The sequence below is a fragment of the Triturus cristatus genome, chromosome 3_1 (genome assembly GCF_964204655.1).
Source record: "Triturus cristatus chromosome 3_1, aTriCri1.1, whole genome shotgun sequence".
NCBI lineage: Eukaryota > Metazoa > Chordata > Amphibia > Caudata > Salamandridae > Triturus > Triturus cristatus.
The window spans coordinates 45,010,602-45,036,221 of NC_140583.1; the positions used below are offsets into that span (position 1 = coordinate 45,010,602).

At 45.4% G+C, this 25,620-nt stretch overlaps 1 protein-coding gene across 1 annotated transcript in view; it reads left to right on the forward strand.

Moving 5' to 3' along the window:
* Window positions 1-25,620, forward strand: part of LOC146859664 (astacin-like metalloendopeptidase) — a 99,405-nt gene that overhangs the window by 11,367 nt on the left and 62,418 nt on the right. Inside the window, exons 3-6 of the mRNA XM_085646278.1 lie at window positions 3,556-3,657; window positions 6,918-7,031; window positions 19,182-19,316; window positions 20,584-20,701. Of these exons, the coding sequence (XP_085502404.1) occupies window positions 3,556-3,657; window positions 6,918-7,031; window positions 19,182-19,316; window positions 20,584-20,701 (469 nt within the window). The remainder of the gene's footprint in view (window positions 1-3,555; window positions 3,658-6,917; window positions 7,032-19,181; window positions 19,317-20,583; window positions 20,702-25,620) is intronic.

Consider the following 25,620-nt stretch of genomic DNA (forward strand, 5'->3'; position numbering starts at 1 on the left):
ATTCCACTCAGGATTTTCACATCCAGATTCTAAAGAGAGATCAGTCTATAAGAACAAGGCAGCAAGGGGTCTCTACCAGGTTTTGGTATCATAGCCACCACTGTTTCCTGCATGGAGGCCAGTAAGGACTGAAATTTCAATGCCTAATTATAGACCTCTAAGAGGAACAGACCCTTGGTAAAACCCTGCCGGGAGACTATCACTCCCAGGGCTCTTTGCCAGTTTGAGACACTGTATGTCTGCTAACAGGTCCTCCCTAGTCATCAGGTCCCCAGCGCAGCCTCTGACTCTGGTTCCAACCTTGGCAGTGCCATAGAAGATAGGAAGTCCCTGACAACTTCCTGTGGGGGGAAAATTTGTTTCCCATACACCGTGGCCAGATGCGTAGGCATGCCCTCAAGGATCGCCTGCTCGTTATACACTATTTCCCCGCTGTTGCTTTGACTGTGCAGTATAGGCATCACAGGTGACTCGCGTTTCACAAGTCAGGCAAGCAGAACCCTTGTTTTATCACCTTCCATAGGCAAGCGTTGTTGATACACAATATATGTGAATTTTTCTAGTTGCTGCTAGTTCTCCAGTAAAGCTTCTCAGGCAGCGCATCACTCCCCCATAACATGGGGGGCTGTAGGAAGCTCCGCCTCTAATTTGTTCCTGCAGTCGTATATCTTGTTCCAACGGTCGGCTTACGCAATACATTGTTTTTATACAGACCCTTCGAAGGATGACCTTCATGGCCTCCCACTCAAGTGCCTGGCATCAAGAAGACCCCCATTCCTTCTCGAAGTAGCAAGACAAGTTATCCTAAACCGTATCTGCAAAGGGGTGGTCCGACAACGCCTCTGCCCTAAGACACCATAAGGGTATTGCAGGTCATTCGCGGGCTCTCCAAAAAGACAGAAAAACAGGTGAATGGTCAGAGAGGTACCTGGGGAGATAAGGTATCCCTCCACTTCAGGAGAAAGCTCGGATGAAAGGAAACAATAATCAAACTGCTGTAAGTGCTGGCCACTGGGGTATGGCATGAAAACAATGTCTTGGTAGGGTCGGAACCCTCGAGACATAACACATCATGCCTTGCTAGATGTCCCTCAGTGCCCTTGTCATTCGATGTTCAGTATGTACCCGGGGGTTCACTGTGTTATAGCCCATCCAGCATGTAGTTAATGTGACCTGCCATGATTATTGCTGCACCAGTATAGCCAGGAAGAAGTCAGGGCAGTCAATATTAGGGGCACATGCATTAAGGATGCATATTTCCTCTCCCACCAGCTTACCATGTAGAATAACATACTGAAGTGAACATTCCAAGGCTGCCTTCATGGCAGGGTTCTAGAACTATACCATTGTGAGAATAAGGGAGGGGGGTAGGGAATATACCAAGTGGCAAAGTTATAACACATACCTTCCCTCGGGGTCTGACACATGATATAGGTGCTGAAACAGAACCGCTGGAGCTACCCATATGAGGACCCCTGTGCAAAGCCTGAATAGTTAGCATAGAGCTGTGCTCTCCACCTCCGCGGTATACATGACAGTAATTCTCCCCACACATGCGTATCCTGCAAGCATGATCGCCACCTTATAGCACTTCAGATATGCAAACCCCTGCCTGCGTTTCTCAAATGCTGTTATACCCCGGACATTCTACGTGAGCAGCTTTGTTATGCAGGAAGCCATACATCATAAAGCACTTGCATCTCCTCCCATCCCACCTTTTGCATCCCACCACCCATTGGGACTCCTTCAGCAATGCACACATGAGAATCCAGAGACATTGGAAACACCCTGAACCCTCACAAAACAAGTACAACTTGATCAGACCCAACAGCCCCCCTCCCCTTGGGCAGTACCGCCAAACCTTCTTCCACCCTAATGTAGTGGAGAGCAAGGATTCTCGTGTGCCACCCTAAATCCCAAAACATATACAAATGGTTGGTGATCCTGCAGACTCCTTACGTGAACCCTCTCCAGTTGACAGACTGGATCTGCAAAGTCACTCATCATCACCAGGTGGTGCTATACAATATTATGGAGTGGAACCACGTGGTCCCTGACATTGACACCATCCTTGGGTGCTGATATGTTATTTTGTTTTTGATTCACTGTTTTTCATTGGAAATTTGGACTTTTGGGAGCATGTCCTCCTCTGTGGTGTAAGAATTTAAGCATTGCAGTATTTGTGGGAAGCCACTGACCTGCACATGGAGTGCTTTGGGGTTTGGGTCAATCAGATGCTGGCAAGTCGTGTGAGTGGACTGCGCCTGTGCATTCAAAGGCTATAATGGAAATTGAGGCGAAGTCCTGGAGGCATCAATCGGGAAATCTAAGTTGAGGTCCGCGTGGAGGTCTAGGGGTCAGGAACATTGTCACACCCATTCATGAAGTCTGCCTTTAGCCATCATATGAAGCATGAGAGATCCAAGAGTTCTTCTTCATCTTCCTCTTCAGGGCAACTCTACAGAGTCTACCTCGGGCAAGTTTTCCTCCTCTAACTTTCAGGATCCAGTCTGCCTCCTGGAGGTTTGTGTAAGGAATCCGTAGGAGCCGATCCATCCACCAGAAAGCACATTATCAGAAACCATGTCTACAATAATACATGAGGAAGCACCTCTTATCAGGGCTTCTCAGCTGGGCTCTATTTTTTTAAGGAAACAGTACCAACAATTCTCATTGGAGCTTTTGTACCTTTAACTGGGCAGTAGAAATATTTTATATGAAGGCTTTAATACTTTAAGTGAAAAGTACAGACACATTGCATTAGGCCTTCTGTACATTTAAAAGGAAAGTACCAAACAGTTTTCAGTTAGGTTCCTGAAATGGGCAGAACCAACACATCTGATCAGGCCTTCTATACCCTTCAGTGGACAGTAGCAACTTTGCATATGAGCTTCCTGTAACTGTAAGTGGGCAGTACCAATGCTTCAGAAGGAGGCATCTATAGTGTTAAGTGGACACTTCCAACATTTTACATCAGGGCTTCGGGTGAGGTGAACTTGTCCAACACTCTTGAGCTTCAATATCTTTACATGGCCAGTATGATCATTTCTCATCATGTCTTCTGAATTGTTAAATGGACAGTCTCAATCCTTCATAATGTGGTTTCTCATCAGGGTTTCTGCACAGTACCAACACATCTAGTCAAGCATTCTGGGCCTTTTTAACAGACAGTTACATAACTTCTCAAGAGAGCCTCCAGCCATATGTGTGATCATTACCAGCACTTTTCAAAAGGCTTTCTAGACATTGAGTCTATTGTAATTACAGTGCCAGATTGTGTTCACATTGGCCCACAAACGCAGTCCTGTGCTCCACAGAGCTTTAACAGCAGTCAAGCAATAAGGTGCGGTTGACGTGAAGGAGTTACTACTTGTGTCAGTGAAGAGTGAGGCTGTATGGATGTGGATTCCCTTCTCAGAATCTATGTGTGATTCTGGTGCCTTTGTGAACACATTACGGTCACTATGAGCCCTGAGTTGATGTAAGGGTGCCACATTCTCTAGCATGTTCTCACATCAAGTTTACAACACTTGTCACATGTCACTTTCTCCCTAGATTCCATGGTGCTGGGGCAGGTCCTACAAGCCCTCAAGTCTATCCCAGAAGACTGCAAGGAGGCCCAGGACATTCTTAGGACAATCATAAAGGCACAGAATGGTGAGTGACTAAGAGCAGTCGTCTGTACTGATGAAGAGTAAGGGGAGGAAAGGCTCAGAAGAACAGAGTAAGAAGGGAGGGGAGCAGGTGAAGAGAAGGTGAGGGGATAAGGGAGGGAAGGGCTAGAGAAGTAATAAGAAAGAGTGGAGGAAGAGAAGAGAACTGTGGGTGGGAGGAAAAGACTACGGATAAAAAGACAGGAGAGGAAAGAGGGGAGTATGCAAGGGCAGAAGTGGTAAGGAAAGCAAGGAAGACACAAGAGGGGACAAGAGGGAAAAGGGAGAGGAAAGGAGAATAGACAAGAGAAGAGTGGAGTAGAAGAGCAGAGAAGATACAAGATGAGCACCGTGGATCGGGACAGGGAGCCTTTGCATGTTCCTCACATGGCTGTGTGATGCAGCAGGTGGGGAAGATGCAAAGTGTGCAGACTGTTTGTCAAGCAGTCCTGAGCACTTAAGAAGTGCAAACCGCCCATCTCCCTGCTCTGGCCAGCCCCGCCCGAGAGCCACTGAAAACTAAGATGATAATAACTATACATTATCATTTTTGTTTTCCTTTTGAGTAGTGGGACGATGCTCCTTCGCCTTAGCAGAGGAGCCGCCACATTTTACCAGATTTTCCAAACGGAAGATGACGCGATGATGCTGTTTGATGGCATGACAAATTCTAGAAAATTATTTTTGTTTCCATTCACAATAAACCATTTCAAATGCTTAGCTAAATCAAATGTCTGATCTACAGTTCTGACAATCACACAACTCTTAAATAGGTTCTGTGAAATGTGTGTTACACAGGGAGAAAGTTTGACACACAATTAGGAAAAGTAAAACCACATGAGCATAAGCAGCAGTGAATCAGGGATCGCCAAGGAGAGACCCAGAGCTCGCCAAGGGGTATCTCTTCAAAGAGAGGACACAAGGGTGGTCATCAGGACAGGGGACAGGCAGATCCAGACCGAGACAGCATCCACGTCTCTAGATTTGAGCCAAGAAAAACCAAGCCTTGAAAGAGAGAATAAACAAAACTGGAGACTACAAACAGAGAGAAACAGAAGCTAGCAGACAAGAGCGAGAGAGAGAAGAGAGCAAGTGAGAAAGATAGAGTGAGGAAGAATGAGGCGAAAGATAAATACAGAGACAGGAAGATGGGAAAGAGACACAGAGACATAGAGGGAGTGACAAGAAGAGAGAAACAATCAATCAATCAGGGTCTTGTATAGCGCAGCTACTCACCCATGAGGGTCTCAGGCACTGGGGAAGGGGGGCTGCTGGTTGGACTGGGTGGAAGATAATTCGAAGAGCCAGTTCTCAAGGTGCTTCCTGAATTGGGTCAGTGACATGATAGCCTGAGGTGGAGGGGCAGGGTGTGCCAGGTTTTGGCAACGAGGTAGGAGAACAACCTTCCTCAGGTTCTGGTTTTGTGGATCCTGGGGATGGAGAGGAGGGCGAGTTAGAAGGATGAGCTTTGTCTGTTGGATACGTGGAATGCGTGGCGGTGGTTCAGGTATGTTGGTCCTTCGTCGTGTAGAGCTTTGTAGGCGTGAGTGAAGAGCTTGAAGTGATTCTCTTGTTGACTGAGAGCCAGTGGAGTTGTCGGAGGTATTGCGTGATATGGCTGCGGTGGGGTATGTCGAGTACCAGTCTGGCTGCGGCGTTTTGGACGTTCTGTAGTTTCTTGAACTGTTTCTCAGTGACGCTGGCATAGTGTGCATTCCCATAGTCGAGTCTGCTGGTAATGAGTGCGTTAGAGACCGTTTATCTGGATTTTGTGGGGATCCATCTGAATGTCTTTTAAAGCAGACGGAGCGTGTGGAGGCAGACTGAGGAAACTGCATTGATTTGGTGGTTCATAGTGAGCAATGGGTTCAGTATGATGCTGAGGTTGCGTGGGTGGTCCGTCGGTGTGAGGGGGGAGATCCCAGAGTGGCTGGCCACCAGCAGTCGTACCAAGCTGAACGGGTGGGTCCCAGGATGAGTACTTCGGTCTTGTCCAAGTGAAGATTGAGGGAGCTGTCTTTCATCCAGGTAGCAACGGCCTTCATTCCATTGTTGAAGTTGGTTCTAGCAGTTGTGGGTTCATTGGGGAAAGAAATGATCAGCTGGGTGTCGTCAGCATATGAGACGATGTTGAGTCTGTGACTTCTGATGATTGTGCGAGGTGGACCATTTAGACGAAGAGGCTGGGGTTCACGGAAGAACCCTGGGGTACTCCACTGATGATCTCTTTCAGAGACGAAGAGGGAGAGAGAGAGATATTGTGACATAAAAAAGAAAGAGAGGAAGTTTGAGAAAGTTACAGAGAAAAGGGGAGAGAGAAAGCCAGAAGCAGAGAAAAGAAAGAGCGAGGGGATAGATAGAGAAATGAGATGGAGTGAGATAGAAAGAAGAATAGGCAAAGAGATTGTGGGAGAAAGGAGGAATAGAAAGCGAGAGGGAAACTGCAAGAGAGAGTGAGATATACAGAAAGAGAGGCTGGTGGGAGAACGAGAGAGAGCTATGGGTAGAGAAGCAGGGATTGAGGGTGAACGGAGAGGGACAGAGAGCGATTCTAGCAGTATCAATTCACTATTGTGTAATTATTGGGTTACATTCTGGGAAAAAGACATTGAGATTTTATTGCATCCAAATGAAATATTTCTGCACCAGCAGCATGCCACATGCCACGTGCATTTGGTCGAACCCTTGACCGGTTGCTGCACCCAGAAGAAATCCACATTTAAATTGACCAAGCTTCCACCACCAGGTGATTCAACCTCAAACATGCACCTGTTTTAAGTTTCAGATGGAAGCTTGAACCTCATGTAACCTTTCACCAGAGAGAGGTGTGGGCTGACCTCTAACCTTTCACGGCTGACCTTTCACTTTACATTGGTCCTAGTGATGTCACAGATCAGAAAGATAAACAGTCAGCTGTTAGAGAGAGGTTCGCACTAGTGATAATATCTATTGTGCAAATGCACCTACATTGTGTTTTATACACTCGTAAAGTGATGACCTCTATGTAGTAAATGTCATGTGCTCACCAGTACAACATATTTTAACATGAATCTCCTTTGAGATTACTTCTACGCACTACTATTGTAGGCCAGGAAGACACACACAGCACATTATTAATTCAAAAAGTAAACCCAAAACATTTCTTTCATATATCAGTCATCTACACGTGGAAATGCACAGAAAGATGAACATCTCCATTCACATCCAGCTCTCTTTAGTCCTACACAAATGACAGAGATTGAGTATTGCTTTATATGTTTGTAGGTTCTACAAAATTAAAGGAAGCTGTCTTATCACTCCAGAGACTGGCAGAGGAGAAGAGAGCAGCAACAAGCAGCGTAAAATACACCTCCAGTCAAATCCTGGAATCCAACAAACGTAAGAGACAACACTGCATAAAAAGAAGAGCCCAAAACATGAACATTCTGAGTGATTGGTAGAGACTATTACACACTGTAGGACATTGGGTTACTGGTTGAGGGAGGTGAAACCCTACTCAAGCAGCAACCACAATTCTTGTCAGAGAGAAACACAAGCAAACCTCACATTAACTTTTTCTTAATCCTCTGGCAACCTGGTACAAATTAGTTAGGCTTGATTTAGAGACAATGTGTAAAGTATTTATGCAGAACTTCAAACAGTAATAAAGTGAAAATAGAACACAACACACTACTACAGAAAAGTACAGTAAACTCAAATAAATTATTTGACATCTGTCCAATTAGTAGAACTGGAGTGATGCAATTTTGAAGATCTAGGTAAAAGTACTGTTTAAAAGCACAAAGCATCAACTGTGGTTATCTGGTCGTGCTGGACTGGGACAATGTCACAAGTTTGTGCTGGCTATGATGGAGTGCAGGCCAGATACAGGGACCATGTTAGTCCCTCTGAGCAATGTACTTTAAATCCTGGTTGCAGAGCGTATACCGTTGCAGCAACAGTCCCGGGAAGCGGTGATGTCTGCATCAATGAAGTGTCAAGGATGCGTCTCCCAGTGGCGGTTCCGATGATCTATGAGAGCTGTGAGACAGGCTTGGTTCGAGGCTGCATCATTCTGCATCGGTTCCGAGGTGCTGGGCAGGCTGTGATGCAGGTTTGCATCGAGACTGCTTCGGTTCCAATGAGGCACTGTGAAGAGCTGTGTCAGGTTTACATCCTGCTGTGTTGGTTCTGGTGAGACCGCAGCTGAGTGGACAGAGCACCTTTAGCCCCACTTTCAAGGGCCACGCACTTCACGGGCACCACTCTCAGCAGGCAGAGTTCAGGTTTGGGCTCAAGATGGTGGGAGCCTTTTCTGTACTTGAGACTCTAATCAGAGCCCAACTAACTAGCATTTGGGGTCACTTTGATAGTCCTGGGTTCAACATGCAGGTCCAGCCCCTCCTACTCAGATAGCAGACCAGTCCTTCTGGGAGAGAGGAGCACAGCAGTCCTTAGTCTTCCACAAACCCAGAAGTGTACTGAAAATTTGGGTATTGGAGTCCACTATTTATACCTGATGCCCATTTGAAATCGGATAAGCTTCTAGAGCATCCCCCTCCCCGTGTCTGGAATGTCCTGCCTCCCTGCCCTGGCCGCAGCTTGTTTGGAGGCACGAAAGACTAGTATGAAACCCTTTATGAGTGTGCTGAAGCAGAGCCTATGTGATGTTTGGTAAGTGACAGCTTCCCCCCCCTCATCCTGACAGAGATGACCCATTGTTGGACCTGGCCTTTTTGCAGTGTTATCCCAAATTTCTGCCTCCATCTGCAAATTTTTCTGACCGTCTTTTTGTTGGGTTCACAACTCTGGGCATTTTACCACTGCTTATCAGTTCTGAAGTGCATGTGCACTCTCCCCTAAAACATGGTATGATTGGTTTACACCTGTTTGGGATATTTGATATACCTCTAAGTCTCTTGTAAAGCAGCATCCAATATACGCAAGGCCTATAAATTAAAATTCTAATAGTTGACCTACAGCACTAATTGTGCCACCCACAGAAGTAGCCTTTCAAACCTGCCTCATGCCTGCCTCCCCAGAGCCTCTGTGTGCAGTTAACTGCCACTTAAACTTGGCATTTAAAAAAACTGCTTGCCAAGTCTTAAACTCCCCTTTTATTACACATACGTCACGCCTAGGGTAGGTCCTAGATAGCCCTATGACCATGGTACTGTGTAACTAAAAGGTAGGACATGTGCCTTTCTGTGTGGCATGTCCTGGTAGTGACAACCAGCCTATTTTGTTTTTTTTGTGGTGCTTGGCCACCAGGAATGCCTTGACTAGCAAGCATTCCTGGAATGTTTGTGTTCAACTGGTAGATGTTCTTTGGGCAGTTGAAGGAAGGACCCTGGAGATGGTAGCTGTGTTCTTTTGTGCTCCTCAGCCAATAAACCCTTTTGCTAAATTAGAGGATTCAGTTTATCATTTCAATATTGGCGACGAGTGCTGAGGAGCTTCAGGAACCAGCAGCCTTTTGGATTTTACAGGAATGGAGAATCGTGTTGCTGTAGATTACTCAGTCATTCGTTTTTAATTGCTGCAATCTGCGTCTGGGACATCTTGCCACATTCAATTCCCAGATCCCTTCCTTTTAGATGCATTGTAACACACATAATAGCAATCCTATATATCCTCTTCACTCCAAAACTCATAATTAAAAACCATTTACATTACAACACCAATATCTGTAACTCAGAATTATGCAAGACCTGTTGCATTGTAAATGCTTGTTTTAATGTTGTTGGGTCTGTAAGGCGTTCAGCAGCCCCCCCAGCACTATCAAAAAAATCATTAAATCCATGACCCCAGGAATTCTTACCATATGTTTTTCAAGCACCCCTAGCTAAAGTTCTATGCTCTTCAGTGGGAGTGCAAGGCCCTCTTGTACTTGTTATTATGATTGCATTTTTCAGGAAGCAAAATATTGAAAGAAAGTCTCAAAGGAAGGTTTGTCTCTTTTTACTTTTTCTTTTGACATTTTTCACCCAAACATTTTCTGCTTGGAGGATGAAGTCAACTTTAGTCCTGAGGTCCTCAGGACACAAAGGGACCTTATCCCCCCACCAACAGTGCGCCAAGAGTTGCATCTGCAGAGTGTTGTAAAAAGGGGCATGGCCTCAGACCACCTCTCAGCAATCCCCCTCTGTGTGTCTTCCTGGAGGTACTGGTGGGATAGTTGGCCCCTAATGACTCTTAGTAGCGATGAGACCTATATCCCCCAACCAAGAGTACGCCAGAAGGCACGTTTGCAGAGGAGTGGTGAAAGGGGGCAGGGCCTCCAGTGAGTTGCCGGTTCCTGTATTTTTTTTAATTATAGGAAAGTGTCCTTGGCACTTTTGGCCCACGGGAACCCCAACCCCCAGGGTCCAACCTTTTTTTTGTTTTTCATTAAATACAAAGGGAGGGAGGCAGCATGGCCCCCTCCCATGGCCGATGTATGCCCTGGGGATCCCATTCCCTGAGGCCTGGCCATTTCTGTTTACATCTTTTTTTTAAGGGAGGGGGGCTGAGCGTCTCCCCTCCCCCAGCCATTTTCAGCCCAGAGGACCCCACCCCCCAGAGCGTGGTCATTTATTTTATTTTTTGTAAAGGAGGGGGTCGAACGGCCCTCCCTCCCCAGGTCGATTTTGGCCCCATGAACCCCATCCTTGTGACCCGGCAATTTTTTATTTTAAATAAAAAAAAGGGAGGGTGGCCGAGAGGCCCGCCTCCCGGGCCACTTTCGGCCCCTTGTACCCCATCCCCTGCGGCATGGCCACATCAATGGGGACCATAGGGGGAGCCCCAAGGCCCCCACGGCCCCTACCAGCTCCCAGCCTTCTACGGGAGCCGGCATTGCTTTTGGACAAAGGGTGCAGCTAACATGCAGCTCTCTTTGCTCAAAAGCAATTCTGCTTCGCTTCCTGGAAGCAAGAGCATTTTGAATGCTCTCGCTTCCACAAAGCGAAGCAGTGTCTGCTAAAGCATGGCGGGAGCAGTGCACACACCATGCCATAGCAAACTGCAATGTTCCGCTGGTGGGCACCCCGGAACATTGTTGGATTCAGCTTTGGAGGGTGGCAGTCCCCAGGGCAACAAAAGGCTCCTGGAGGGGGTCCGCGCGGGGAGGTGGTGGTCTCCAAGGCGGAAGGTCTACAACAAACACATGCATTGTCTTAATTGGTGCCCCGGGAAGGTGGTGGTCCCTGAGGCTGTGTAGGGGGGCTCAAGCCCACCCACACTTCATTTTTAAAAATAGCCCAAGGAGTTGGCTGCGGGGGGGGTCCATGTGTCAACCGAGTCACAAGATGGCTGACAACTCTTCCTGGTTGGAACTGTTGGCAACCAATCAAATTTTAGGCTCGAGATCGGGAGGGTTTGTGGAACCTCTGAGGAGATATTTGTATATTTGAGAGATGTTTAAGTTTCTCAAGATCTACTGAACGGATTTACACCATTTAACAAAAAGAGTCCTTTCTGAACCAAGAGCCACCTTTTTGGCAAATTTTGTGTAATTAGGTTCAGCGGTTCGGGCTGTAGCTGTGTCTGAAGTTTCCAATAAAAATTAACATGGAGAAAATGCATTTTGGGACCCCTCTTTTACTCCGGCCCCGCTTGATAAATCACCCCAAAACTTTCAACACAGCAGCTAAGAGAGCGGGCCATTAGTTTTGAAAATTTAGTGACGATTTGTCAATCGGCGCCAAAGATATTGGCAAAAGATAAAACGCTCTTTGAATAGAAACAAGGTCCTAACAATAACTACCTACTAGCAAATGCCAGTAGGTAAAATGTATATGTATATATCCAAAGTTTCTTTGCTTCTTCCGCCCTCCCATGCCTGTGGTAGTTGGAGCACGATGCAAGCGAAGCTTACTGGACGAAATCTTACTTACAGCAACCAAGTAAGCACTCACTCTGGGGATCAGTTTGTTGAGCTGAGATTTAATACCAGTTATGCGATTCGTTGAACCAAGTCTCCTTGTTCACACATTAGATTCATGGCAAACCACATCATTACATACCGGAAATACAACATAGAAGAGAAACAATTTTTGTTACACCAATCTTGAAACTTTCCTCATTGGCCTCCATCTTGTAGTAGCTATTTACAGTATATGTGTTGTCATTTATGACTTAACCTATGACAGTATCTACCATATAGCATTACGTCCCTTCAATTATTAAGAGACCTGCCTAATCTTTATCGGTTATGTGTGTATTTTTGTAAACATCCCTACGGTAGAACTTGTGCTTCATGGATAACATGCAGAACTTGGCTGGGCATAGCGGCCATTTTGGAGAGGTGACTATCACATATTCTAGGTAAACCAAAGTAGAATGTGTCTCGGTTCCCTTTGTAGTCTGCTGTGTAATAATTAGCTACAGGAATGGGGTCTTCCTCTTATTGAGCTCTCTATAGTCCCTCTGTGCAGAGTACTCTATTTAATAATACGATCCATGTATTCACGCTGGTGACAGGATTCATTGTATACTGGCGGGGCACATGTTACTACTACCATCTTGCTATATATGCATAATACAAAAGAATAGTGCCCCCAAAGTGTTGTTGCCTGTACATATCTGGGGACTTCTACGAGGGAACCATCTATTCGCCTAGTGGCTGTTACTCGTAGTGCCCACTACATGTTGTGTCTGAGAAGGGTGTCTCGGCTACTCTGTTTATCCTCTTTGTGTATGTGGCCAGCAGAAGCTAGTTTTTAAACCTATAGTTAAACTCTCACCTTGTGGAAACCAAATTCTATAATACTAACAAATTAATCATGTAAATGTTGAAAAAAAGATCTTTTAAAGAAAATGTCAGAAAAATAGGGAAGTCTTATCTTCATGGTGCTCTATATCACAGAGAAGTGATCACGAAGAAAAGGGTAGGTGACCTCTGTCAGCATCTACTCCCAGGAGTAGGCCCCTTCCTTTCTTCCTAAAAGTGAAAAATCAAAAACCTAAAATCAATCACATGATTAAAAACATTGGAAATCAATAACTACACCCAGGTAATATCTACACACTGACACAGGTAATGTCTACACATATGATGACTAAACTACTCCATGCAGTATACAAATTCTACATGACTGTGTTTGGGAAGAAGTGTAACCAACCCCCCTATGGGGTCCCTTGCATCTAGGAGCCTATTCTTCATGTAGATGCATTCCTAGTTCCTCATCCTGGTTGAGGTCCACAGACTTTTCGTTTGGAGGTCTACAATGCACCACGATTCCCTCTGTCTGAAACAGTGCACCCTTTACCCCCCATGGGCTCTTTTTTACCTTTTCCATTGCATAGTATCTAAGTCGGGAAATGTTCGACAAATGGTATTCCTCGAAATGTCTGGCCACCGGATAGTGCATATCCTTGTTGTTAATGGCCCTTAAGTGTTCAAGTATTCTCTTCTTGGCTGCAAAAGTAGCACTTCCTACATAGCTCAGCTTGCAGGGGCATTCCAGAACATAGACTACAAAGGTAATACTGCATGTTAGAAATTGGCTGATAGTTTTGGTCATGCTGAGTGTTTCATATGCTTTATAAATAAAGCTGAACTTGCAAACCCTGCAGTGGCCGCACAGAAAGAATGCCTGAAGGTGTTGTTGTGGTCCTATGGTTTTGTTCTTGATGTCACTTTTGACCAAAATGTCTCTGAGACTTCTCCCTTTCCTATAACCATACTATGTGTAGGTAAACTGTGTCCTATGACAGGGTCACTAGTTAATATGTTCCAGGTCTTGGTCACTATATTACAAATCTTGTTGGATTCCATGTTATGCATCAAAATGATTCTATGGGTATTAGATTCTACTCTCTGGTCCTTGTTTTTCAGTTTGTCGGTCAGTGTCTTCTCTCTTGGGATTCTCTTTGCTTTATTCATGGCTCTTTTCAAGATCCAGTTAGTGTAACCTCGTTCCCTGAAACTCTCAATCATGCCTTTACATTCAACGAGGTATGCTTCTTCTGTGCTACCGTTTCTTCTTGCTCTCAGCAGCTCCCCATATGGGATACTCAATTGCAGGGTATCTGGGTGGCTGCTGAGAGCATGAAGCAAGCTGTTTCCTGCAATGGTTTTGCAGTGTTATTTGGTGTTAAGGCAGTTGCCACTGACCTCCAATAAACATCTAGGAATTCAATAGAGTGTCTACTTGTTGTGTATGTCAATTTCAGGTTGAAATGATTATTTGTGAGTTTCTCAATGAGGTTAGCTGCACTTTCCTCACTTCCCTTCCATATGACAAATAAATCATCAATTTAAAGAAGCCATATAATGGCTCGATCCAACATGTGGGAAATGGTCTGATCATTATGGATTTCTTCTTTCCATGCCCCCATAAAGAGATTAGCAAAGCTGGGGGTGAAACATGCACCCATTGCTGTCTCCAGTAGCTGTTAATACATGGTCTACTTGAACATAAAAAGATTGATGTGGAGGCAGAATCTCATCATCTCCACTATCATATTTGTGTGTTCACGGCATTGGATGAGTCTTTCCTCTAGGAAGCGTTGGCAGCATCTAATACCAAGACTGTGGTCAATAATGGTGTAGAGTGAATTCACATCCATAGTGATTAACATAAATTCATCTTCCCATTTAACTTCATTCAGTTTGCTCAGGAAGTCTTTTGTGTCCCTTATGTACGATGGATGGGCCAATACATCAGGTCATACGAAGATTAGGTAGGTCTCTAAATAATTGGAAGGACGTAATGCTATATGGTAGATACTGTTATGGTTTAAGTCCAAAATTGCAACACATATTGTCTCTTTCTGGGGTCGTGGGAAGCAGAAACCCGTAACGAGTGGGTAAGTGGGTGTTGGAGTGCTCTATGGGTGTATATGCAGGTGTGAGTAGTTGTGTGGATGGCTTAGTGATTGTGTGAGTGACTGTATTGGTGAGTGAGTGAGTGAGTGAGTGAGTGTGTCAGTGGCTGTATGGGCAAGTGAGTAGCTGTATAAGTAGCTGAATAGGTGAGTGACTGGCTGTTTGAGTGGGTGTTTGGTTAAGTGAGTTGGTGTGTGAGTGTCTGTATTGTAGAGTAAGTGTCTGTGTAAATGGTTGTATAGGTGAGTGAGTTGTTGTGTGAGGGCTTAAATAGATGTGTGAATGGGTAAGTAAGTGGTTGTGTAGGCGTGGGAGTGAGTGTGTGAGTGCCGGTATGGGTGAGTGGCTATTTTAAGAGGCTGTATAGGTGAGTGAGTGGGTGTGTGAGTAGCTGTTTAGGTAAATAAGTAGGTGTGTGAGTAGCTGTGTGAGTAGCTATATGAGTTAGTGTGTGGCTATATGAGTTGCTTTATGGGTAAGTTACTGGTTGTATGAGTAGCTGTATGAGTGAGTAAGTAGTTGTGTGAGTGGCTGTATGAGTGAATGGGTGTATGAGTGGGTCTATGGATGAGTGAGTGGTTGTGTGAGTACTTGTATGGGTGTGTGAACAAGTATGTGGGTGGTTGTGTTGGTGTGTGTGTGTATGAGAGGTTGTATAAGGGGAACGGGGGGGTGTGAGGACTTCTATGGATGATGTCATCAGTGGTCATCTGGGATGCCATTTGGAATGTCATCAGTGATGTTATCAGTGATGCCACTGATTATGTCATGAGTGATGTAATATGTGAGGACATAAGCAGTGCATTGCAGGGGCATCAGATAAAAAAGGCAGGTGGACGCCATATTTAATTTTGTAGCAATCGCTGCATGCTGCGCCTTAGCTTTACACATCTGAAGCTAATGTGCAGCATACTGCGATTGCTACAAAAGTAAAACAATACACAAAAAGTTGTGAGTCCACAGCATTTCTTTTCCATTCATTTATTTTAGACCAAATGCAACACACCGCGCCTTAGCTTTAAACATCTGAAGATAAAGTGCGGCATGCTGTCACTGTTGCAAAGTGGGTCCATGAGTGGATGTATGAGTGTATAAGTGGATCTGTGGGTGGGTGTAAGAGTCTCTCAATGTGTCTGTCAGTGAGAGTGTAACTTTCTGAGTGGGTGAGTAAATGGGTGCATGCATGAGTGTCTGAGTGAGTCTGTGACTGAGAGGATAAGAGTCTGGGTGGCTCTATGAGGGGATGCATAAGCCTTGACTGGGTGAGTGAGTGGGTGCATGTATATCTGAGTGAGTTTGTGAGTTGGAATGGGAGTTTCTGAGTGCATGAGTTAGTGAGTGAGTGACTGAGTCCATACGTCTCTTAGAGGGTATGTGATTGAGTGTGTGAGTGACTGTATGGGTGTGTGAATAGGTGTATTAGTGTTAGAGTTTATCTGTGAGTAGGTGTATGAGTGACTCAGTGGTTCTTTAAGGGCATACGTAAGTGTGTGAGTGGGTCTGTAAGTGGATATATGAGTATCTGAGTGGGTCTGTGAGTGGGTTTAAGTCTGTAAGTGGGTATGAGACTGTATGCAAGAGTCTATGAGTGGGTCTCAAAGTAGGTGCATGAGTTTCTGAGTGGGTCTGTAAATGGGTGCATCACTCTTTGAGTGAATCTGTAAGTGGGCGCAAGAGTACCTGAATGGGTATGTGAGTGGGTGCATGAGTATCTGAGGGGGTAGGTGACAGAATGTGTAAGAGTATGAGATGTTATGTGAATGGGTGTATAGGTATCTGAGTGAGTTTGTGAGTGAAAACACATGAGTGTGTGACAGTGACCAGGGAGTGTGTACAAATATATATTTTTAAATATATTTTCACCAATATGCACAATGACATCCCAATGTTGCCGCAACGGTACACGAAAGGCCACATGCAGAGTTATTTTATTGCAATGTCGCCATAAAGTTTCGGCTCGTCCGAACCTTGATAACATATATATACATATATATATATACATATATATATATATATATATATATATATATATTCACTGAAAAAACCATAGGTTTCACACATGTTATAGTTAGCGGAAATTTTACTGATAAAAAACCAGTGAAATTCCCCCGTTATAGTTAGCGCAGGCAACTATAACTCACGCGACCGCAATCCTCTGCTGATGCTAATACTGTATTTAGACACTTATTTGCCCATGTCTTCTTCCATACATTTTTAGCTATACATATATTACAAATATTTTTTTTTCATAAAGACACATATGTCATCAGCAGAAGATTGCAGTCGCGTGAGTTATAGTTGCCTGCGCTAACTATAACGGGGGAATTTCACTGGTTTTTTATCAGTAAAATTTCCGCTAACTATAACATGTGTGAAACCTATGGTTTTTTCAGTGAATTTGCAAGGTTTTTTAAATGCTAATTCCTAACTATAACGTGTGTGAAACCTATGGTTTTTTCAGTGAATTAGTACGGTTTTTTAAATGCTAAGTTTTTTTCCCTTATAATAAGCCCTGTACATTTGGTGGCCTTCGGCCACCAAAAGCACAGGGGGTGGGGTAAGTGTGGATAGTGTTTTTTGCCCTTAACATAAGCCCTGTACATTTGGTGGCCTTCGGCCACCAAAAGCACAGGGGGTGGGGTAAGTGTGGATAGCGTTTTTTTTATTTTTATTTTTTTACCGTACGCTTACGGTAAGCGTACGGTAAGCGTACCCCGCGAAATTGCCGAAAAAAAAATAAAACCGTTTTTGCACTTGGGGGATGTTTGGGGACTCCCTCAACATGACTATGTGGGAGGGAGTTGTCAAAACAGCCCCTTTACATGTTTTTGGGCTTGATATTTTAAAAATCACTCTCAGTGCGAGAGACAAAATGGCGGCCGCCGCTTCCTGGTTTCGGCCGATTCGAATGTTTACTAAGATCTAAGAGCCAATCAGAATCGCGCTCGCGCACGCCACCGTACGCTTACCGTAAGCGTACGGTAAGCGTACCGTAAGCTGGCTCAGATATATATATTGATTTAAAGGCTATTTTCTCAGAATCTACTGAACAGATTTACACCAAACCTACAAAAGGCACTTCCTTGACCTAGGGACTACCTCTCTGCCAAATTTTGAGTAATTCTGTTCAGCCGTTCGGGCTGTAGCTCGTTCTAAAGGTCCTATGGAAAAATGCATGGGAAAAACGCGTTTTGGGACCCCCCTTTTATCTCAGCCCCCGCTTGACGGATCCCCCCGAGACTTTCAGGGTAGGAGCGGAGCGTAGCGCCCCACCTATTTTGAAAAATTTGCGAGGATTCGTCGACCGGCGCCAAAGTTATTCAAAATAGAATGTTGAGGTTTTCCTATGGAAACGTGGTCCTAACTATAACTACCTACTGGCTATCGCCAGTAGGTAATATATATATATATATATATATATATATATATATATATATATATATATATATATATATATAATGGGTTTATACTTACCTGTAAAATACTTATATTTACTGGTAATACCTTTAAAATTCATACATTTGCAATTAAATACATTGTAAATGCATGCGTGGTAAAAGCATGTGCGTTGTAAACAAGCATTTGCATTGCAATAGGTCTTGTATTTACATGAGTTTTAGCTATTGACATTGTAAATGACAATGTCTTTTTTTATGTTTTGGTTTTTAAAATGTAAATAAAAGGCGTTACCATTTACAATACCAATAGCTCAAACTGGCGCAAATGCGAGACCTATTGCATTGCACATGCTTGTTTTTTGGTAGGCATGGAGAAATTAAGTGATTTGCCCAGAATCACAGGATGCTGAGCGGACGCCGAGGATAGAACCTGGTACCCCTGCTCCAAAGTCGGCAGCTCTCGCCCTGAGGCCACATCCTCTCCTAAACTGAAAATGATATGCTTTTGTAAAAGCTCACTACCTTTTCACCATGTCCAGGTTCCGCGAGACCAGGGTGACCTCGGCACAATCTCCCTCTGTTAACCCAGGGTTGGGATCATCCTAATGCTCTACCCCGAGGCTTCCGATGCTCTGTGTGACCTGAGGCACATCACAGCACATTTAGCTCTTCACACAGAATAAAAGTGAAGTCAGTATTCTGCTCTCTGCGCACACTTTCAATTACCAACACCCCTCATACCTCGCTTCCCCGTCCCGTCCCGTCTTCTTAAAGAGACGCATAATTATTTGTGCCATCACCTGATGTGTTTTCTGCACAGCACAGGATGCGCGAGATATCACTACTGAAGGGGTTCTGCGCACCACTAGCGGATTATTCTGCACGTATAATTCCAGTATCTTTGATCTTAGGGCATGAAGCAGTGTGTGTACAGGGTTGCAGGAACGGGTGCAAGGACGGGTAGATTGCTTCCTGAAAAGCGCAAGCAAGTCTGAGCAGGGTGGGCAGGGCCTAATGCCGACAGGGCGGACACCAACCCCGCTCCCACAGGCCCCAGACACAGAAGCAACATCAAAAGATCTTGCCGAGGCGAAGCAGTGCATGCCCTGCATTCACAGGCGAGACCTATAAAATGGGTGGTAATAGCATTTGCATTGTAACAGCCCCGTTGTAACGCGTAGTTTCATCATACATCCGTGATTCTGATGTTTGATAAAGAATGCTGTGACTTAATCCTCAGAATATCTGTGTGTGCAGCAAGAGTGTTTTACAAACCAAGATGTTACTGCTTGCAAGCGACTATCTGCCCTTAAGACGTAATTTCCTCTTTTGTTTCAGGAAGCTCGATCCCTTTGTTCCAGGGGGACATCAGGAGGCAGCTGACCCGCAGTGCTGTGAAGTGTAACCAATGCATCTGGCCAAGCTCCACGGATGGGACCGTCACAGTGCCCTTTGTTCTAGCTGCTGAATATAGTGAGATATCTGTATTGTTCTTCCATACACTGGGTGGTTACAGCACTGTGACTTATGGCTGGGCACCTGGTGGAGTGAGATAAGCCCTTAACCATATCATCTCTACGGAGTGTATGCAGCAGTGGCATCTGAGGCTTTCTACTTAGCACTGTCTTTTATAAAGTGCTCAAGTAAAACTGACTGGTTGGGAGGCCTCTCACTTGGTGACATCAGGAGCGAGTACTCCTGCATATACTGCTTGATGTGTGTAATAAGAGGGCATGTTACTGTATTATCTCAGGTGCATGTTAAGACCTTTACTAGACTAGCTGATGGGATTTAGGGATTCTCCTTCACAACACAAGCTGAAAGGGCTTATGAGCTCTCCTTCACAATACAGGCAGATGGTTCTCCTTCACAGTGTAGGTTGATGGGAGCTAGGGGCTCTTCTTCACAATTCAGGGTTATGGGACATTGGGGGCTCGCCTTCATAATACAGGCTGGTGGTTCACCTTCACAATACAGGCTGATGGGAGCTAGGGTTTCTCAAATAACAAAACAGCATGCAGAAGTACTTGAAGCACAGGCCATCCTGATAGAATAAGGATGTCTTAATTCATAGCATGGGCTACTGGAGGAGGTCTTCATTCACCTTGCATGTTGTTAGAGATATGAGGTCTCCTTTACACCATTGGAGAGGGTCCTCATTCACTCTGCAGACTACTAGAGGTATGGGTTCTCTATCAAACAGTGGGGATTGGATGAGGTCATCACATAGAGTGCAAGCTCAGTGGGGAAGAGGGTCTACTCGACACAGTGGTTATTGATTGCTCTTGATGGAACACCTGGGTTCCTTCCAAATGCTCGTGAAGGTGTCTTTGCAGTGTCAGGAGATGGAGAACACCTCCACAGTATTGGCTAATATGGGGTGGTATAGATGCCTGATGACTATGAAGACCACTGGGGGAATCAATCGCAGGCCAGGCTAACTACCACCTGGAGAGGTAAACATCCATTACAACGCAGACATTACAACGCAATGCCTTTACAATGCAATGTAAAGGTGTGTGTTGTAATAGTTTGCGTTGCAATGTCATACATTCCACAAGAGTTATCTGATTTTTCCATAAATCGATCTGGCACTGACGACCATGCTGGTTGTCAGTACAGCTGCTAAGTATGTGTTCTGTGACCTCACGGAAGTCCTGGTGTTGATCCACCAGCGATAGTGTCTTCCTACTTCCATCCTAACTCTGCTTTCAATCCCTTTTGTCTCACCCTCACCCAGGCGATAGCTCCAAGGATCTGATCCGGGCGGCACTACAGGAGTTCAACACGCTGACCTGTGTCCAGTTCATTGACCGCAAAATGGAGACCGACTACTTGAACATCGGCTCTGGGGGAGGGTATGTCTTTTCAGACCCTACAAACACAAACACAATCCCTCCTGGTCATAATGCCAGGGCTAGGTTTTACCTATTACCTCATATATTTGAAAAACCCTTGTAGTTTCAGCCCCACAATAGTGGCCATGAAAGCTTACTTGAATACTGTCACAAAGTGACACACAAGATGGTATGCCAGATTTATATATGTACATTGGTCACTGTTTGCATCGTGGTGGGACAAGGAGTGACACCTTCTACTCTGTACGCAGAGAAACTCCTGGGACCTGTTTTCCTCATTATAGAGATAGCTTTCTAATTGGCACGGTGCTCTACAAAGGGCTTCAAGTCTATTTCTTGATGCTGTTCCACATGCTGCTGGTTACTTTGATTATATAAAATTTAAATGTAGGGCACAGCAAAAGTGAGAGCTCAGGCTTCCCTGTTCATAGCATAAGTGTATCCTAGGACCACATCTGGGTGAAATAGCTAAAAATAAAAGTTCTGAGTAGTGGGTAGTTTCCTTCTTTCCTTGCCTTCCATGTGCTGACATTGTCTATTGCTGAACTTTGAGTACTATCCTCAAAGGAAATTAGGAACAATGCCCAGAAATGTAGGCAACATTGCACAAAACACTAGTCTAGAATTTTACCCTATTTGCCGGCTGAGGCCGGTTTGCTAATGGCTACTTGGAGACATTTGAAAGGTTTCCATGGCAAGACATTCTGCCAATGCCTTACTATTGGCATTGTAGTTTGTGACTCACATTTACTTGCTTTTGTGTCACACAGTACAGTGACTCCTCCTCTTGCTTGCAATGTGCATGGTCCTCAACTCCATTGTTAGATTATGTTTTTCCGCCGCCAGGTTCAGATGTGTCCTGGTTTGACATTGTCATAGGTCATTTCTAGGGGTGGGCGGAATTTGCGGAATTAACCTTCGCAAATTATCGCGAGAATGTTTAAAATTATCGCAAACAAGCAGAAATATCGCGAAGATGCGGAAGTTTTTTTCCGGCATGTTCGCGAGATTTTCTGCATGGTTGCGGGTCGCCAACTTACCCATGTGGTTGCTTGCGGGCGCGGCCATCTTGTTTTGAGTTGTTCTCGCGGTGCATGATCGCGAGAAGAAAGACGTGATCGCGCGACGCATGACGTCACTGCGGGCGCGAACTGTCGCGAGACAGCGCAAATGGCTAAAAACAATACAACATCTCATGGAGAACGCGACCGGATCAAGAAAACTTGTCGGCGAACGCAGGGATTCAGGTAAGGCGATCGCGCGCGCGCGAGAATGTATCATTTTACAGCGCGAGCAAGAAACAAATTATCGCCAAGCTGCGGAAACCGGAATTTTTGACATTTTCGCGCTCTCCGCGGAACGCAAAAATGTCAAATTATCGCAATTTCCGCGAACGGAACGAAATTTTTGCCCAGGCCTAGTCATTTCTCTGATACTGTCGGTATTGTTTTAGGTTGTAGTTTGATCCCTATCTACCTAGTTATACTGTTGACGTCGAATTCGTCCAAGAGATTCCATTGGGCCATGGCCCCGTTGGGCCTTTGCCCTTTGGGGGGGAATTTTACTTCAGTGTTCTGTCCAAGAGACGTCCACTTGGTGATGGAACAGACGCCTTTTCGTTTTTGCCCAATCTCACCATGCTGTTTCCACACATTGACCTACATCAGGTGTGTAACTTGCTCCTCTCCCCCGAACATGAGGAGCCAACCTGCTCTAAAAAGACTTTCAGAGATCTAAGGGCTCGACGACTCAAAATGTATTCACGCAGCGCTGATGACAAACCAGACCTATTTGGTTCGGAAGACCCAGAGCTCGAGGTAGAGGCCCATCCATTGGCTGCAACGAAGACACCCTTCCTCCTGATGAGAGCTCCGGGTCTCACATGGAAATGCACAACATCACTTCAGGGCAAACCATCAGTACTGTACCCCTGCCACCTCCTCCCAGGCCACAGCAAAGGGTGACGAAAACTCAACTGCCTCAGTATCAAGAAAACAAGATTGTTGTTGAGCAACCACTGGCTTTTGGGCATGGTTGGCACAGACTGGCTGCTTTGACCATGTCCAAACTTGGCTTGGCACTTACAAAATTACCTAAACAGCAGATCGTCAACCCCAAGCCCACCACATCGGATTTGAGACAACCTTACCACCGAGAAACTCGGCTTGGGAGCCCAAAGCATCTGCACCTAAAATAACATTGGCTAAACCTACTTCGGAGCTGAAAACTCTCAGTTTCCAAAGACTCAGTGGAAACAGCAAAACTGGTGCTTGACAGACTACACCAGTAGATGGATTGAAGGCAAAAGCACCCAGTGATTCACCCAGATATGGACATATTGTCACCAGACCCTGTAGCTCAGGGGCACAACCTGCAAAAAGATAGCTGTCTTTGAGAAGGCTTTGGAGACATTCCACTTCCTCCACTGGAGAATAAAAAGGAGGCTAAGGCTACCAGCCCACTGCACAGCAGCTCACCACCATCACAGCCTGCTGTGCTCACCATCACCACCACTCTCGCCTGTTTACCGTATTACAGAGTCATCTGAGGGTTCACTAGACTCCTACACAGGAAATGGGGGGACGGAGACCAATACTTAATCTCACCGCAAGACAATCCATGATTTATATGACACAGATCTACCTGATAATACTGTCTGGATCTATATCCACCCAGACCTTCTCCCTCTGATGATACAACAATGTATCATGACCTGATCAGTAGGGCGGCTACATTTCATAAAGTACCTCTACAATTTGAGCCTGTAGAGGCCAATGTTTTATTTGAAACCCTCTCCTACAATCGGTGTTCGGCACAATATCTACCAATGCTTAGGAAAATGCTCAGGCATATTCAAGACATTTTCAATGACCCCGTTAGGGCTAGAGGTATCACTCCTTGTGTTGATAAAAAATACAAGCCCTCTCTATTTGTGGCCACAGCCCATATAAGGGCAATGTCTCAGACATCTGGTGATGCACCCCCACCAGACAAAGAGAGTAAGAAAATATACACTGAGAGTAAGAGAGTGGCTGCACATTCTGCTAACCATATGAGGATTGCAAACTCCATCCGTCCCTTACAGGGCCCAGTGGGACGAGATGGAGGAGATTCTCCAGCATCGTCTTAAAGCACACAAAAAAGGGCATATCAGATTGCCTCAGAGGGTACTCTTATATCAAATACAAGAATACACTGTGCCCTGGATGCAGCTGACACAGCAGCTAGGGGCATTAATTGAAGTCTGCTACTTAGGAAATGTGCCTGACTAAGAGTATCAGGCTTTAAGCTGAAGTTCAACATAACTTATTAGCTTTCTCCTTTGATGAGAGGCATCATCTAGAAAAAATTAAAAAAGATAATGAGACAGCAAAAGCAATGGGAGTGTTGCAAAGATCATCGCAACATGGCTCCTTTCACCGCTCATCCCATTGCGGAGGGTCCAGGACAACCTCCCCTGACATCTCCCTCCTATCATAAAACCTACACCCAAACATCACCCACAAGAGGTTACTGTAGGGGTTTGTAGGAGGCTGGCTAAGTATATGGTGATTACCTATTGTTGAGGCACTCTGCACTAAGTCCAGATAATCTTTAGTGATAGTTGTATTGGTACCTGATAACCAAAGCTCTCAAGGGGTAGCTGTGGAGAGCAGCTAAGGCTCATTCAGGAGGGTGTAAAACGGGTACCATACCACTCAGTCAGTCTTTCTTACACACAAGAAAGAACCACACCAGTGTTGGAAAAATACCTAGCATTTAATATATACAAACCCTAAAACTACCCTGGTATATCTCCTACCTGGAGATATCAATACACAACAGAATACACTTCAAAACAGGTAAGTAAAGCATATAAAACCCATGGACCCCTTTGGGGGGCCATACCATATACTAAGAAAATGGTTTGTGAGGTGAGTACCCAAACAGGATAGCCATCCAAGAATCTGTGCACCAGGAGAAGTAAGAAACCACTAGAGGTAAGGAGCTAGAATCACCAAGGCGCCTGCGTGCAGAAGTGATATGCGGGGTCAGTGTCCATTGGATAACATGGGGAAATCGCGGTTGGAGTTTTACGGATTCAGGACCCTTCCCAGTGGACCCCAAGGAAATGTGTTGCAATCAGAGAGGTTAGAGGACATTCCCACCCTTTGATACCAAGAGAACCAGGATATCTACACCAGGGAGCCCAGGTGCATAGGTGCAATGTGGTGTTGGAACCGCCCGTTGAAGTTAATGGAGGACCTCTGCTGTCTGGCGGCTACAGACAGCCGAGGTCCTCCAGATTCTGGTCGAGACATGCCTGCAAAGGGAGGGTACAGAGTCCAAATCACCTGGAGGTGTCCAGGAGAATCAGGAGCACAATGCCAGCCCTTGTAGGAGTTACTTTTGTGTCGTACGAAGGTCTTGAAGATGCAGCTGTGGAGCCCAGGCAATGATGCAGGAGTAAAAGGGCCATCCACGAGCTGTCCCATGGTGATTGAAGAATGCAGGAGGCGCAGTGGCCTTGGCAAAGGCAACACACATGTTCCAGGAAACAATGCTTAGTTGCAGACCAGCGAGGTCCTTGGGACTCACCCAGTCATGTTAAGTCAGGCCCAGATCTCAGCAAACAGGAGAGCTAGCAGGAATCGATGGAGACCCCGGGAGGACCTTCTGGTAGCAGGCACAGGGAGTCGCAGGAAGACCTCATCAGCACACAGAAGTTGAATGCCCACGTGGCTGGAGATGCAGGGAGCACATCACTCTTGAAACTGCCTGATGCTGAAGGCTGGGGATTCTTGTAGCTTGATGATCTTCAGTGAGGAGAGCCAAAAAGCCTTGGTAACAGCCACAGTGCACACGGATGCGGTTCCAGTTGGCTCGAGAAGGATTACAGTCTCCCAAGCTGCAGAGAAGACTGTTTCAACCTCTGGAGA